This window comes from Ciconia boyciana, chromosome 5 (genome assembly GCF_034638445.1).
Source record: "Ciconia boyciana chromosome 5, ASM3463844v1, whole genome shotgun sequence".
NCBI classification, from domain to species: Eukaryota; Metazoa; Chordata; class Aves; order Ciconiiformes; family Ciconiidae; genus Ciconia; species Ciconia boyciana.
In genome coordinates this window covers 70,930,543-70,948,496 of record NC_132938.1, presented here as the reverse complement: position 1 = coordinate 70,948,496, position 17,954 = coordinate 70,930,543, and the positions used below count along the sequence as shown (strand labels likewise).

The window sequence follows — 17,954 nt, the reverse complement described above, 5'->3', positions numbered from 1 at the left end:
TTTTTCCTATCAATATGACAGTAGTAAAACATTTCAAGGCATTGCTTCTGACTATAAATGTTTCCACTGGAGGTGGAGGAGGTACTTATGAACTGAATGATATCTCCTGCAGACGTCAGTGGGCTTCAATTACATTGAACCATTAGGTGAACTGCTAGATCCAAGAGTACAAAAGTGCATCATATACACCTCCGAGACCTAAAGCATCATCGGTAGTGGTAACAGCTCCCTGAGCCAGAACGATGTGGTTCCAGACCACTGGATTATTTATCATTCCTCTGTAACTAATAGCATTCTTAAAAACAATGAAAATGATGCTTTAAATGTTGACCTAAGAGCAAGTTTATATTTGCATGACAGAGTTCCTGAGGCTTAGCCATGTTAAACAGCTGCTTGGAGCACTCTTGAGAGAAAGGTGATTTTTCCTCTGAACTAGCTGTGCCGGAAAGAAGGACTGGCTGAAGGGTGACAGCCACACGCCTGCTGAAGAGGCAGGCTGAGCTGCCAGCACCAAATGTCAGAGCGTCAAATGAGAAGCGTTTATGGTGCTGAAATGTTATTTCAAGAATTGTTGTTTATTCTAGGGTTGCACAGCAGAAAAAGATCTCAACTGAGTTCAAGACAGGCAGATAGAACAGAAGCGGATTTACAGTTCACCTACCAACTGTCTAACCTATGTACAGGAGCACCCACTTTCCAAACCAGCAAACTTGAGGTTTACATTAAAAATCCTATACAATTATTCAAATTCTTGGATCTTAGTCTTTCCAAAGTGTGGGCTTTGTAGTTTGTCTTCTTTGGGACTGAAGTGCAGGTCAGTAGGAACAATGAACAAAGGATGCTAAAACTGCCCCTGCCTATGCCCCGGCATTGCTTTTCCAGCGCTGTGAAAGTGCCTAGAAACATGAATGCTCCACCGTCCTTGCTTGCTAACAGTGCAGCAGTTCAAAATCCTAAAGCTACAGCCTGTTGCTTCAGCAGAGTGGGGAGACAAGCTCGGACATCACCATCCCTTACACCCTCTCTTCCAGGGAAGTGGTCACCACCAACATTTCTTTGGAAGATGCAGACAACACAAGGAAATTAATGCATCCCTCAGCATTACATGCTTGCTCTTGTAAATAGGAGTTCTACTACTGACCCCAACACGCACAGGATGAAACTCTGGGAGACTGCAGAAGTTACACCAGATATGGTCAGCTGTAGGTAACTCAGGTTGCAAGGTCTACAGACTGCCTCACCGTAGCTCCCACACACAACACAGGCTTTCTAGACTGTGGTTTTTGGTGGTTTTTTTGGCCAGCTGCTCAATAACGTGAGCCAGCACAGTTAGTGACATTTGTTAACGGTAAGCAAACCTCAACTAAACTGCAAGTGCCAGGAGCTTAGCCTGCATTTTGCATCCTTGGTTTGTAGATCCTATTTACAGTGACAAAGCTTATACAATCACACAGCTTCTACAGAAGATGCCTGACTCACTGTTAAGAACTTTTATGACCTTTTTGCAAGTTTTTTGGAATTTGGTGTTTTTCTTAAAGCCCTGAAGTCAGGTGAGGATCTCAACTTTCAGTGAAGATCTCAGCTTTCACTTAAAAATAAATGAATCTGAAGAAGTAAAAAGGAAATAAAGAGTTTAAAAAAACATATCCCTAATTTCTAAACAGATTTTATATTGGAATATCTGACTTGTGATTTTAGATATTTGAGATTGGCAATCCTGTCTAACAACATATACTATAATACTTCCACCGTGTTTTATAGCACGTCACGCCACAGGCATAAAGCCTTTTGCTTAATGAAGCAAAAGGCACATCCCAAGCTGCTTTTCAGCCTGTGTGCTAGTGCCCACAGCAGGCAACTGTAGACCTCACTGCCACATTCCTCTCATGTCAGCAAAACACAATACACCACAGCATGCTGCCTACTTCCAGACAGACTTTTTCCACTCACTTATATTCCCTGACACACATTTGTTTGAGAGGTGCAATAAAACAAACTCCTTCTCTAGCCAATACTATTTTAAATTTAATTATGCTAATGCAGGAAGAATATCACCACGTACATATGGAACTGCCCTCCATAATAGTGGCACAGCCCTCACTTGTTGCAAAGTTCATTAAATGATGTTTATATTTGAGTATAATTGCAATCAAACAAGGATGAAAATAGCTAATTAAACTGGTACTTTAAAAACAGTAAGACTGCACACTAGTAATGGTTATCTACTGCTGTTGCTACTCCTAACACTTTGAGTAAGTCTGTAGCTGTTGTACACAACTATTCCAAAAGAAAAAGGTCAGACGATGGGTTTCTAAGAATTTGATACTGTGTGCAAGAGTCTTGGAGGGACCTAAGCGTTCAACAGTGGGTGAAAAGTGCATTTACAAAAAACGTTCATCTGCCATGTGTAGGTAAGCGTACAGGCATGGGCACAAATCGAGATGTACTTGTAATGACCCACTCAAGGATGAGGAACAAGCTGATGTAGCTGTGGTGGGTTTTGCACTCATGGAGGCCTCGCTCCTGCTCACCACTGTGCTCCTCCCAAGAAGGCCACATCCGACACTGTGCTCTGATGTCCCTAGGGCATGGGCAGTGCCATGGGGCTCTTCTAAAATGGCTCCTGCTTGCCCCAGAGGCTGAGACTTCCCCCAGGCTGACAGAGCTGGAAAAGCTGCAGAAGCCCATGATTGGGCTAAAAGTTCCCCAAACAATTTACATCCAGGAAACCAGCACAAAAATAAGAATACACTAAAATGTTATACAGCAAAAGCTTCTCAGCATTGAATGCATATAAGGTTTGTCCAAGATGACAGACTTTTTTTCCTTCTCTGGACCTTCAGGAAGCTCTCTGCTATTACACTCATTTGTAAGTAAGCAGAGAAGTATTGATTATTACATGTCAAATGAGAGCTGCCACCAAGTGTGTAATTCATCTACTGAAAGTGTAACTAAAGCCAGCAATCTTCTGTTCTTGTGGATTAAAAACATGGGCCACAGCAATAACCTATTCACTTGGGAGTCAGTCTCCCTTCCCTCATTTATTATCAGCTCTCCGTGAACTAATTCAGCATACTCAGTCCTGCTCCACCCACAATTAAACCGTTGCACAGAGCTGTGCAGCTGCTAATGGTTTTCTTCATCTTATGACAGTCACAGGAATCAGAGGGTAAGAAAAAGCTGCTACTGTGCTACTGACTTAGGTGTAACCTATTTGCCTAGCTATAAAGTTGAGCATTTAGGACAAGAAACAAATCTTGTTTTGCGCAGATCTTCCGTTCTTGATGGTAGATGCCCAGCTTTGAGGAGAAATGAATAATTATTGATCTCTTCATCTAATGAAATGCTGTGAAAAATTTATCCGTTATTATCCCATCCTTAGCTGGCAGAAATTGTACAGCAGACAATGGGACTCTGTCTAAAACCTCATTTTGACAATAAGTATACAGCAAAACTTGGACTTGATTTCACTATTCATTTCACATTCTCACTACCGTGAAATACAACTTATTTCAGAACTCTTCATTTTCTGAAGATAGAACTAAGCCAAAACATGAAACCCCTGGTGACAGGTATGCTCTCAGATCTAGACAAGTATCTAAACATTTATGTGTCAGCATGAACCTTATTCCAGTCTGGGGCTCACTTCTACTAAAACATTGCCCCCAGTCAAATGTGTCTAGAAGCATTTTTCTCCAGAAGAAACCAGAAACGTGACCATCTCCTGGAGCTCTGAGGACCTGAGAAGAAAATATATCCAGGGTCATTAGAGGCATTGATATGGGACCTTTATCAAAACGGATTCTGTTCAGCATGAAGCCACAGCGAACTGCCAACACAAGCAGTGTTGTTCCGATTTTGCTTCCAGTATCAAAACAACCAGAACACTATTCATCACATTTGATTTATGACAGGGAGAGAGAGACATTTCTAGAGCCCTCTATTTTCTTTGTCTGCCCACAAATGCACTTTACCATTACAGAGTTTATTGCTCCCTCCTATTGCAGCCTTACCACAGCATTGTTTTGCTGCTTATAGTCTAAGAGGAAGAGCACGGTCCTATGAAGTTAGTACCTCAAATGGCAACTCCTTCCACAACAGTACCAATCAAATTTATTTTATCGCTAAGACCCTCTTCTTTAAAAACACTACTGATTCTTAAAATTATTTCCAAATTAATCATCCAATACTTCTTATTGGATCACTTCATAAGTAAGTCTCAAATTCCTTCTATATCATCTTGATAATTGTAACGCTTTAGAACAGGCCATAACTGCACTAACAAAATACCTGTATAAAACACACGGAAAAAATGCCTATAAAATCTTTAATGCAAAAGAAGCAGTGGGAATATGTTTGAGGAGAAAGGGTTATAAAAACTCTGTTACTAACGTGGTCCTTTTGTACACAGAGGCTAATAAAATGGATGAAGAAGTCTGGCTGGCTACAATTGAGAACAAAGTACGGGGGAAACATTTTATTGCTGTTCCCTAGCATCAGAGAGAGACTTATGTGAGCAGCAAGGGCAGAAAGTACTTGAGCATGGTAACGGCTTTTGGAAGAAAAGGTGAGAGTCTTTTCCATAAATAACAAGCCAGAGCTCTGTGTATGTACCAGTGGCAACAGGGCTTCATCCAGAGGATAAAGCAGACGATGTCTGAAACACATTGCAAAGAATACCTAAACATCAGCACATCAGGAAGAACCAAATGCCATGACCTGGCAAGATTCATTCAAGACAGCAATTCAAAAATGTGTTTAACTGGATCAAACCCCTACGCGGTTGATAGATGGGCTTGGATATGACAAAAACACTCGAGTCTGTCCCAAAACAAACTTGTTTTTTTCTTCTTATTGAGTGAAAAGGCAACAAACTTTCTTCCCTTAATCTTTCTCTAGGATATATGTTTTGGGAGAACATACAGCATCCCTTAACGGAAAACAGCCAAAGACTTAGTTCCCTGTCTTCAAACATCCTGCAGGACGAAGGGGTAACATCATCATCATCATTCCAGACACAAGCTACTGAGATGGGGAGTCACAACTCTTCAAGGCATTCACTGATTCTGAGCACCCAGTTAAGACACCGTAAATCTGATTTTTCAATTACAGCATAAACCTGCACATTGGATGACCCAAGCATATCTTCTACTAACTTCAGCTACAGCTGTAAGTACTCAGCACTTCTGGAAATCATATCCCAGTATCTCAAGTCAAGATTCAAAAAACTAAGGGGAATTTATTAGTAATACAACCAATTTTCTGAAGCCTAAATTTGGAACATGTTGTACTTAAGCAATAAACTTTAACACCAGTTACCTGAGAAAACATTTTGTGTTTTGGCAAGACCAATAAACTCTTTTTCATAAACAGTGTAGAAAGTATCAGCACCCAAATGCTCTCTCCCAAAAAAGGGGAAAAAAAAATCTGTCCAAATAAGGACATATGATATAAAACACACGGAGCAGATAGCAAACACATTTGCAGAAATCTGAGCAAAAGGGGAAGAACACATACCAGATGTTATTGCATGGAGACAGTTGGACCTGATTGGCTGGAAAAGCAAAGCATTTTTTTTCATTTTTTATATATATCTATATCTATCTTTAATGAGCATACACTAGCTCCTTGGGATTTTGTCCATGAATCAGAACACAAGGCCTTTGAAATTCACAGCACATATTAACATTATTTTAGGAGTCAACACTTTGGAGATCTGTCTTCTCTCTATGAGAGGCTGGCTGACGTTTTGGGAACCCTTGATCAGCTGTCTTAGCGGGGAGCTGCCAGCCCTCTCTGTGATTCAGCAACATGCCTCTGCCAAGTATGACACAAGAAAACCTAGTATTTTTGCCTTCAGTATACTTTCCTCTTTCTCCTTACTCTTATGGGTCATGCTCATCATGTTCCTGCCCTGGGACCAGCAGGCCTAGATACTGCAATATAATTTTCTCTTCCCATGACTAGTCTTTCCTCTTTCCTATTGGAAACTCAGTCAAAATATGATCAGAAATATTACCCGAACAGTCAATGCAGTCATCACACTAAGGTCTCTTGCACTGACCTCTATGCTCTCATATCAGCTAATCCCCATATTCAAGGTCCTTCACAGTTTATCTGCACATCTGGTCTTATTCACTACAAAGTGTTTTCTTCCATCTTTGACCGACCCCATTCTTCCGTCCCACACTCTCCCCTTGTTTGATTCCCAGACAAGAACCACCCTACTTCCTTCACAACAGGGCATCCAGCCTCTTAAACCTTTGCAAAGCTGCTTTTCCTTTCTCCCTCTGAGCCTTCCCACTGTCTGGAAGGGGAGAGCGACAGTGGGATGCCACTGCACACCCTCCATACTGTTCACCACTGGCCATCCTCAGTGCCCAAGTGCTGCACCAGATGCACCTCTGGTCAGGACAGCATGTTCTTCTGATGCCCACAGTAAGTTTCAGAAATCTGAATGCATTTCATTCAATGTACAGCCTGTTAGAAATTATTATTATTTAGAACATGCAAAATTATTCATGTATTTGATTGAAAATCAGAAAATGAGATCTCCCGTAAAAAGGGAAAATATTCAAAAATACTGAAGCACAGGGCTGTAGCAACATGACAGTTTTGATTCTCACGTACCTTAGGTACCTTTGGTACTATATTAAATAGTTGAAGACCTTTAATTCTGAAAGAATTTAGCTACTTTTGGTAACATCCTGCCATTTCCTACACCACTCTAAGAATCCTAAGAAACATAAATTAAGTTTTCCATTTAATCCTAAACAAAAAGTGTAATTCAACTCTTCACCAAATTCACTCACAAAAAAAGTCTCTTAGGCCCCGACAGAACTAAAATCACTAGTATCGTGCAGTCCCAAGCACTGCTACAAACACTTCATGTGCAGGTATTATTCTCTGATCATTTCTATTATTCTTCCATTTAATTTCTCTGTATGCAGACCAAGCTTCTGCCTTAGCTGAAGTATAGTTCTGTGTACCAGCAGCATGACAGAGCCAAGAAGTGGAAGTCCAACCCTCCTGCTGCCTATCCTGAGTCAGCTCTGCTATTCCTTTAATTGGCCTGGGAGTTAATTTTAAAAAATGTCTGCAAACTACCTTGGAAATATTTTTTGCTAGGCTAGCAGCTGAACAGGCTGGCTCAGTCACAAGCTGAGTACTGCAGCCAACTTCAGGAAAGCAGCATACAGAAAGAGAGAAAGGAAGGGAAGGGACCCCCCCTTGCATTCAACATCTGCAAGCTGTCCCTGCGGTACCATGATGTTGTATGTCTAAAATGTCAGGTGTGGCACGGGGACTACTTTTTCACTCGGTTTTCTTAGCAGCTGCTAAACGACCAGGGCTCCTTGGTGTTACTGCAAAACAAATAGCATTAAGTGATAAAGTTAAAAATAACCATACTTCATCACGTTAACGGTGTGTAAGAGATATTGCAAGCGTTCTTCCAGTAGCCAAAGTGAGAAGTGTGGAGAGACGTACACCCTTTGAGCAGAGAGCAAACAGCTTTAATCACACTGCCAGCCATTTAAAAATCTGAAGGGATAGCAGGTATGTGACAAAAGTAGAGTTAAATGCTGTATGTACTAGCATGTGCTATAGGCTGTATGGCCTATTGGCAGGCTGTCATAATAAAGAGACTTTTACATCCAAGTCACACAATTTAATCGTGTGCATCTCAGTTTCCATGGGCTATAGTGGTGACTGCTATTGTGACTGAACTTCCTTATTTGTATTTTAAAAGCCCATGTCAGCAGTGCGCTCTGCTTCCTGCAAGCCTGAAAGGAGAAGGAAATTACAGCCTGACTCAGACACATTAGGTGCTGGATTGAATGAGTGAGAGTGTAATGGTAAGAGAAACTTCTGTTCTGTTCTGTTCTTAAGGAACACAAGGAAGAAACATCCTTTCATGGGGTGATTTAGAGACGTACTGGCCACCACCACACAAATCCCTCAGAGCAGTCACACCGGAGAGGTATCGCAATACACCCAAGCATGAAACAGTATTAAACCAGAAGACTCAACGTAAGCTAGTGGTTTCCAAAACCTTCTTCTCTGGTCTGATCATCCTGCAGAGCTGTGACCTCCGGCAGAAGCAGCTGTACAAAGCCACCTGAGATCGCTCCTTCTTGGGACTGCAGATCCCTGTTGACCCCACCTGCACAGCAGCTCTGCTTTGCCCTGCTGCTTTGCACCCTGCTCCTGGCCGAGAGGAACGAGAAAAGGGATGTCCAACCCACAGACACCCTCCTTCCCACTGCGGCAACCAAAGAGCCCGTCCCAGAGCACTTGCAGCTGGGTGGTGGCCAAGGCTCAGCAGGGTCTGCTGGCACGCAGCAGGGCCTGGGGGAAATTGCAACCCATCGCTATGATCTCTGCCTAACAGCTTCAGCACTGTTGGATCCTGCAAAGGCACCCAGGACCATGGCCCTCCTGGGAAGGGGGAATGCCACCTCTGGCATTCAGGGGAACGCAAGAAGGGGCGTTTGGTGCTTGGAAGAGCAACCCACCAAGGGCACACAACGAGAGTAGGACATGAAAGTGGACCTACAGAGCAAGGCCTGGCTAGGCTGTTGTAAGAGATCTCAGATTACTGCAGCTATTCTTCAAGGATGCTAGAAGCTTCTCACTCCTACTTCAGCTCATGTACAAGGTGGCTACTAGCCAGCAAAAATCTGCACGGGGGCAATTAATTCTGAGAACTTGATGTGAAATGTAGGCTGTTGTGACAAACAGAAAAAACCCCATTTCTGCCTAATCACTATGAACTAGTTCCTCAATTACAAGTGTGCACACAGCTGTAACAGAAAACAACAGCTTGCTTTAGAGACAACTCCTGTTAATTTTTGAATGAGGGGGTTGGAAAAGCTCATGTTAGTCTGGCTGAGTTTGTCTGTCGTGGCAGCGTGTGCATGCTTTTCAAATCTGTCTCTTTAAATACCTTTTACTGCATAATATGCTCTCAAAAAACCTAGGTCACTAGCAAAGCACAGTACTGAGGAATCATATACTGAACTTTCAAGAGCAGTTACAGCAAACATCCTTGTGCAAAGTTGTCACAAAAATGCCTGTGCATATATTAGAGGATTTAATGAGAAAACACACAAGGAGGTGGCTAAAAAGCTCAACAGTGGTGGAATTACTTGAATAAAGTGCACGTGTATCTTCCCTCCCTCTCTTACACACATGGTCCTGCCTTCCTTTCCAATGCTGCTAACACCGGGCTCCACCTGAGAGCTCCAGGACATTTCCAGGACAAAGGGGCAAGTCATTAGCCCAGCACTTCCTGGGCTCTTGAATTTTGTGCATGTCGCTAGGAACCCCTTCCTCACCATGCGTGTTGGTGATGGTGATGCTTGGCTGAAATTTAATTCCATTAGAAATGTCCATAATAAAAATTTCACCCAGGGATGCCTTCTCACTAGATATGAAAAAAATGCACACAGTAATGAAGCCAAAAGAGAAAAATCCCACAGTGGTGGTGAAGGAACCCATGTATTGGATATGTCATTTTTACTGCTGTAACTAGCAAAATACAACTTTTAACAGTGTAACTTTTACCTTAAGGGGAAAACAGTCTTCCTTTTTGTTCAGCATAAGGAAACAACATGCCTGAGGACGGGCCTGGCTCTGTTGCAGCAACAGCTCCAACGCCTGAAGCCAGGCACAGCTGTGGGACCACCATGCCTGCCAAGTCTGGGCAGATTAGTACGGCATTCAGTGGTCATCCATCCACACAGCTTCAGCATCCTCTAGGGCTACCCGAGGGCTGCCCACAAATAACAGACATGTGCAGAGACTATAACACTGTGTGTCACACTTTTTTTCCCCCCCACCTCTGACACCTCACAGCAAAATCAGTGTCTTGCCTCCCACCAGCCACATGTGGACTTGCAGGATTTGACCATTTCTAGTCTCCTGTCACATGCTCATGCTCCTACAGGACTGTCAGGTACATGCCCCCAGAAAACTGGGAGACATTTGACCAAAGTACACTGCTTAGGTTAAAGATCAATTGTCACAAGCCCATAAAAACAGAGAATATATGACAGAAACAGCACAACAACCCAGAGAAAATATGTTCTTGAACCTTACAGGACTGTCCAACCTGATTTGAATTGGACAGCTTAATTTATATAATTACTTATATTATACTATCTACTTACTGTAGTTCAAAAGATAAAGATTGATTTAAGTGCAATTCAGCTGTAGAAAAATCTCTTGTAATAAAAAAAAAAAGAGCAGAATCATGGAGCCTCAACTGTACAGTGTCTCAGGGACTGTAAGAAATCCCCTGTTTAAAAGCAAAGCACGTGCTTTTCAGTCTCACAAACTCCACCAGGTACTGGAAGATGTAGCCGTTCTTGATAGCCGTTCTTGTAGCCGTTCAGCAACAGTACAATATTCTGCAGACAGGTCTGATGCATGTATTGGAACAAAGTAAGAACCTGAACAGATGACTACAGCCATACCCTACAGCTATACTATTTCTGCTATGCTAAGATGGGCGCAAAGGTAAATAGACATTTTTCTGAATACATGGAGGAGATGGTTCAATTGGTTAGCCAGTCATTTTTTGTCTACACAAAACATTTAAGAATTAATGGAATGATCAATTAAATAAAGTAAGAACATCCAGTTTTCCATACAGAAGAAACAATTCCAGCCATTTATATGTGCATTAGCAATGAAGAAAAATAACGTGACAAGCTGAAGTGTCACCCATTAATTTCATTAGAATTGCAGTAGTTTTTTAAAATAAATTCTAGATGCTTTCAAAGTAACATCTTCTACTAATTTGAATCTGCTTCCTACAGGCTTCTTACAGCATTCATACACTTCTCTTTTGAGGCCCCTAGGATAATTTAAAAATTCTGCAAGGAAGCTTTCTTTAATATCCAGTTTCGCAGAATCTTTCCATAAGGAAATTTTACCCTAATTGAAAACAGTGTACACTTCATTTCTAGTGCCCTGTGTTCAGATGCACTCTTGGTACGTACTTGTGTCTGATCCTCCCTCATACACACACAGAAAGGACAGCCCTGACCTTCACTGAGCACTGGCAAACACTTAAGATGAGTCACTACCAACTGCTGGAGCTACCATAAATGTCTCCTTTAAAATAAGCAACCTGAAATGCTTCACTGTTTTCAGATTTCTCGTCTTCTCTGGAGTCTAACTGACGATGTTGTTTTAAAACAATAGCAAGAAAGGGAAGATAGTGCAGAAACCACACTTCAAAATAGCTTCAGTAGAACCATTTCTTTAACACAGGGAGTATTTCTCTTTACTTAAAGAGGAAGCCTTAGGAGACTTGCACTGCAAGGGATGTCCTGGGTAGTTGAGTCTACTCTCCACTATTGTAGTGGCTGCACGATATAATCCCTTTCAAATTTGCTAGCAATTAGCATCATTCACTGTACAAGCTCCCCAGCTACTTAGTTCATCTCTTTGCCAGTGCAGAACCGCAGCCAGATGTCAGTTAAAAAGCTATAATACCTGGTTTTCAAAAGAACCCTTCATGCAACACCAACCCACAGAGATTTAAATTTTTTTTACATCCTACGATGACAGATGAGTTCAGCTGCTAACACTCCTTTCTCTTAAACCTCACGAGCCTATCAAACCTTGCAACATGTCTTACATTCTGGTGTAATTATGCAGTTTTTGAACAGGAATTATTCCAGCTCTGATCTTCCCTGCAGCCTACTCAATAGTTTCACTATCAGTAACATTTTCTACCTACAGTTGTGGCTGGTTCTCTGATTGAGAAGTGAATCTGACCACGGCCACAAACAGAAATCTCTCTATCAAAATGTGAACTTTTGAACTTAAGACCTCCTAAAATGAGAGCTTCCCACTATTTGGATGGTCTGTGTACCAGGAAGGTCCTTGTGTGCCACTGGGCAGCTGTAAGGAGAACGTGCCTTGTGCCAGCCTGTGGGTCGGCATTTTGCACAGGGTGCAAAATGACTCAAACTGCTGCTGACATTTATGGATTGGCAGGTGGGATATGACATTGACAGCGCTGGTATAATCTATAACTCTTGTATAACTGTGACTGAGTACTAGCAGAAAGAGTAAAGTAGACCTATGCAGGCAGAAAAAGCCCATAGTTTCCGGCAGGAACATTTTCCAGGACTTCCTGCAAACTTAAGCAAAAAACCTGATTTAATCTGTCTATGCATATTTGTTTTTATGAGAAACGTGGCTCTTTTCATTAGTTTAGAAATCACAAAAAACCCCACCCCAAACAGAGACTGTATGAAACCTTTTCTTTCTGGAAAAGTAAAACCTCTTAAATGTCCTTTGGATCTTCTTTAGGTTGCTTTCACAGTTTGCTTAAAGGATTTAGCAGTATTTTTGACGAAACCAAAAGCATTCTATAGGGAAGAAAAATAAGCACGTTTAAAACTCATCACAAGCACATGAAATGAGGATTCAAATACGACTAGGAGGTATACAGAACCACTGTCTGTTTGGAACAGAATTCTCCAAAATGTTATGGTTTCTTGCAGCAGGGCTAGTGCACCAGATAAAATTCTAACAAGCTAGGCTGTGTATATTAATGCACATTCACAGAGAAACATGGGTACAGAACAACAATTGAGACAAGCATTCCTAAAGAAAAAGGTCAACAGTTTATCTCTTGTTACGTACATTTAAGGAATTTTAAATCAATTTATGCCTATCTCCTTTTAATTGGAACACTTCTTTGACAATGCTGCAATAGCTCAACATTTTTGGTTTTTCCCCTTAAAAAATAAATCTTTGATCTGCCAGGCCAGGCCTGCTACATTTGAATCTTACCTGAAAATACATTCATAAAAATGCCTTATGTAAAGAAGGAAAAAAAAAAAAAATCAGCCTTTACAAAAACTGAAACCAAAATAACAAGCTTTTTGAGTTAGATATTTTAAATTAATTTAATGTGAGTCTCCCTCTGATCCCCTGTCTCCTTCCTGCCTGTCTCCCTTTCCTCCCAAAATGGGCCTTTATGAAAAAGAACACAGCACGGTTTTACTTGACCTCACTCCTTGAACTGAGATGTGAAACCAGCGGTTTTGTCTCACCAGCCTAAAGCAAGCATGCAAGTGTGCTCCCTCCTTAATTAACTAGCTCCTTTTGCTTTCCTTGCTCATGGGTCACCCAAGTAACATCACAAAAAAAGTGAGCTCAATTTTCTTGCTTACAAAATGCTAGATGTGACAATTAAAACCCAGAGAGAGGCAACCAGCACAATAAGCAGCACGGCTAACACTAAAGAGGGAATTCAATCTCACCTAAAGGCCACTAAAGGTGCCTAAAGGGCACCTCAGTCCTAGCACCCAGGATAATTTCTCACTGGCCAAGTGCCCTGGAAGGCCTGGGGCTGGCTGGTAGGAAACCCAGTCAGGACATCAATAAAAACTCGTCTTAGGCTATATAAATCTGGTGCCATTTAGCATTTCCTTTCAAATAAGCTTGCAGTCACAATCTAGTTTCAAGTGAACAACTTCTGGCATCAGAAAATCCCCTCCAAGCCACTGCTTTTATCAGGGACGCTTGCTGAAATGCTCACGAGAACATGCAAAAGGCCAAGACCAAGACATCCGTTTCCAGAGTTTCTTCTCAGACCAGTGGAGGGGAAAGGTCAATTTAAGTTTCAACAAATTGCAGCTGTAATTTTTCTAGAAAATATGTTCATTAGGTCACTTGGACACTACCACTACAATCAAGACCTCCCTAACACTCTAGAAGTGAAACTCAAATTGGAACAGAGTAATTTTAAAACACTGTTTCTCTGTATTAAAACATTTTGTCTCTGTTTCAGTCTTTTCAGTGAATATAGACTCCCATTCCACCTTTCTCTTGAGTTCTGAGCATTCACACTCTTCAGAGAGGCAGAAGAAAGAGATATTACCCTATGCACCAATACGTACCTAGAAAAGTAAAAACAACAAAAGCTCTTTGAAAACCTGAAAACCAACCATGTAACTTCAAAAAATGTAAATGCCTTTGCACTGGTTCATTATTATTTCCCTTGGGATCACTACTGTAAAGTTAGAGCCAAAATTTTGTGACATTAAGTTCGGTTTTAACCCCTTCTGCCTTTCCTTTTCCATTTAAGTTCTTCAATTTCAACTCCTCTCATTGAAAAGTGGTAGTTTCTAGAAGGTTCCCAGGCAGTTCCAGAAGAATATTTAGACCTCAGGAGCTTTTAGAAAAAATTAAAGATTAAAATATTGTTACATTATTTATCTAGTCTGGAAAGAGGGCTTTTAGAAGCTGAATATAAATTTACAGTAAATTTTCAGTTTTTACAAGGGAAATGGACTTGCATCTTTCAGTCATAATCAGGCAAAACCTGAAGGATTAATTTAAAAAATAAAGAGAGACAGAAGGAACGAATTACTGCAAACAAATGTAATTGTTTCCATCCTGTGGAATATGTACCCATTACAGTAGTTTAACAAGGCACTTTTGAGGGTGCACAACTGAAAATATAATCTATCATAGCTTTTCTTCAAAACTGTTTCCTTTAAGTGCATCTTTAGGCTGCAGGTTACTCAGCAGCTGGGAGCACGTGACGTCTCCCAGAGCAGGCTGGCAGAGGGTCATTTTTCTAAAATCTCCTACCCTGAAACTATTTTGGTCTTACAGACTGATAGCTTTTCATGCACAGAAAGACAATTTGCTGGTGCCACTACCTTTTCAAAAAGCAATTATAAAGAAGTAATAAAGTTTAGCACCATCTCAGTTGAATTCAATATCCCATGCACATGGGGGCAAAATCTGAAGCAAGGTTTGTCATATGTACCTGACACACCGCATTTGGTGGCTGTCTCCCAAAGAAACGTTAGCAGCTGAAAACATGGCATTACTTAACTACCTGCATATGGAACTGGCAGATTTTAAACCTCCTTTGTGTGATTTTTTTCCCCCCACTGAGATGCTATGATTTAATAAAGCTGTTTTAGCTAAGTGCTTTTCATATTCTGACTTCGCCGGTGGTATCTTTGTTCTATAGATTTTCTATGCATTTTTCCTGTAGGAGTATGGTTTTTCATTGTGTTGCAGCACTGTGCTCCCTAGACAGTGGCAAACAGAGCAGAAATTCACCACAGAGATCTCCAGGTAAGTTGTTTTGCACGTTACTATGTGGATTAACATAGGGTTTAATTGCCACAACAGAGCATATGTTCTTGCCTACTCTCTGAGTGCTTCAGGTCTGTTAACATGAGTTAAAATGAAAAGAACAGTCAAAGGTATTGGCACTTGCAAAAGATAGTCACAATAAAAGGCAAAGTTGGGTGGATATTCCATCATCTATCTCCTGGGCACTTAGGAAGCCCAGATATTCATTAATGCAACTCTGATGCTGCTGTGCACTGTGCTGAGTACAGCCTGAGGATATTCCTCAGGATATCAGCCTTGTCACTGCAGCGGCAAAGATGGCATCTAGTTGGGCTAGAATATAACCATGTGGGTCCTGTTTTCAACATCCCAAAATGTGAGGGCTTACCCACCTCTCCTGTCCCCCACAGGCTCTGAGGCAGGAGAAAATCCTCTCCTAACACTCATGCCAGTAGTTGGATATTTCCCCTTGGATGAAGGGCTTGACCTGTTACCTACTTTTCTTCTGATCATTCACGTTTTCTATAAACACTCATAAGCCAGTTTCTCCATCTGGCCTATCAGTTTCAAAGCATCAGTTTCAGGCACTATCTTCACTTAAAACTTCCCACATCCAGCACAAGAAAGAGGTAAGTCCAATTACTAAAGATTTTGCGAGAACTCTCACTTCTAGATGAAGTGACCTGGTTATGGCGGTAACCCTAAAGGATCCCTGAAGCACCCTAATTTCTGCTGGAGCTGGAGGTAAGTAACAACAGAAAGTGTTGTTTCACAAACACACTGGGACACGACTGGTATTTTATGAGCAAATACTACGACCAATTTTTTTTTGTCCAGGCTGAAATCATAAGTACTAGACACTGTTTGTGGAAATCTGAGCTGTTGCCCCTAGAAGGATCTGGAGAAAACTTAAAGCAGCGCAGTTTTGGATGCTTCTTGCAGGCCAAACATCTCCTGAAAGACTATTTATCTATCAAACAAAAACCCTCACACAGGCACAAACCTCCTTCACTTAATCTGCTTCTAAATGCAACTCTCTCATGCTTTTTGAGAAATCAAAACTGCTGGTTACAACATGAGAACCATAGAATCGTTAAGGTTGGAAAAGACCTCTAGGATCATCTAGTCGAACTGTCGAAGTACAGGTGTACTTTGTGTAAGTACAGGTGTAAAGGATCACACGCATGCTTACACCTGTACTTCTTTCACCGAGAAGTACAGGTGTAAGCATGCGTGTGATCCTTTAAATGCTTGTGAGAAACCAGATGGCTTCCATGTGCAAATGATTCTCTTGTACGTTTACGGACTCAAAGCCTAGATGAATAAGGAAGAAAACGTATATACCATTGCCTGGAAACAGTACATCAGGAGAGCTTTTGCCTGGTGTACTTCTTTCATTTGAGTTACCTTCAAAGTGGTCACAACACCATGGGAGCACCAAGGCAAACGTACACTCCATTACGAAGCAATGCAACCAGAACAAAGTCCATGCAAGCAGAATCAAGGGTGACTGCTGCAGAAATGGCACTACTTCCTATGAGTACCTCCCCTACCTCAGCCTCGTGTTTTTACTCTCCCATAGGCACAGCTGCCTTTTCACTGTCTTTCTTTTCCCACTAAATGTGTTAGATTTGTTTGCTTGCTTGCTATAATCTGCTCCTACCCGTGAATTTTTCAGAAGTGGGTCCATCTGTTACTATCTGTGTATATAATGACTGGTACAGCAGAGCCTGACCTGGTAGGGGTCTCTGGGGCCTGCGCAGTACAGGCAAGTGTTACTTTTGCATTGCTTATCTGTCTGAAATAATGGCAGCAACCAGCAGCGCTGACCCTGAAATCCTGCCTGCCTGGCTAGAGAGCTGCTGCTCAGTCTTACTTCTTAATTCTTACTTTCAGGTGCTGATCGAAGCTGGATCCTTGTATCTCCCATTTGTCTTTGTTCCTGAATTAGTCAGAAAAAGATTCAGAATCACAGAGCACATTGTATTTTAAACAGCACTTCTTGATGATTTCAGTGGAGGCTTTTGTGTAAAAGCTGATTAGAATAAAAACTCCACAGACATTAAAGATGCGAGAATGAGTCCTAAATAATCAAGCAGATTGTATGCAAGATGCTGAACATCTCTTGCAAGGCAAGGCTTTAATTCTCAAGTATAAATCAAAGAGATCAGCTAGTATTAAGTCATCTGGTCTCTCTGCAGTTCAGATTTGTATTTTACTCTACATTGTTTGCCCATTTTGCTTTAAGAGCTTTCTTGTTCAATGTTTTATCTAGCTGTGTGCTTAAGACAGTGAAGTATAAAGACATAAGCTATGTTATCATTGATCCCAGCCCTCAGATCCCCTTTTCCCCTGCACGCATGCAATGCACATTCAGAGCAATTGGGAATGATACATCTAAAGACATGCTTGTGCGCCATCACGGTTTTCACAATGGCACTTTTCCTTACTGAGTTTCATCGTCATAGATAATAAACCCCTTATGTCTCTCGTAGTCACTGACCACTAATAAAATGCCTGTATACTCAGATATGAGCATTCAAATGAGATTTGAAACTTCATGCTTACTTTGCCTATTTGTTTATCCTGGTTTCTGGGCAAAACAGACAGCTGTGTAGGGTCTAGTTGTGCTTGAGATAGCGTGCTTGCTTTTGGCAATAGTGTTGTGAAAGCTGGCTTATATGTCCCTCTTCTCTTGCACTCCACATTTCTTTCCTCCTGTTGTACTGGCACAACTACTTCTGGATAAGGGAACTGATCCAAACAGAAAAAAAAAACAGGACAAAATTGGTTAGCTTCTGGATTGGGCTCACAAGGTAGCTGCACAACAG

General features: G+C 41.4%; 1 protein-coding gene across 4 annotated transcripts in view; it reads right to left on the bottom strand.

Annotated features, from left to right (window-relative positions):
* The window catches only part of RNF150 (ring finger protein 150), a 149,426-nt gene that overhangs the window by 28,622 nt on the left and 102,850 nt on the right, over positions 1-17,954 (bottom strand). Inside the window, exon 7 of one of the 4 annotated variants that reach the window (XM_072862097.1) lies at positions 17,746-17,877. The exons of the other annotated variants lie outside the window; for them this stretch is intronic. Within the exon in view, the coding sequence (XP_072718198.1) occupies positions 17,801-17,877 (77 nt within the window). The 3' untranslated portion in view covers positions 17,746-17,800. Of the gene's footprint in view, positions 1-17,745; positions 17,878-17,954 lie in introns of those variants that run through there. 4 annotated transcript variants of the gene reach the window in all.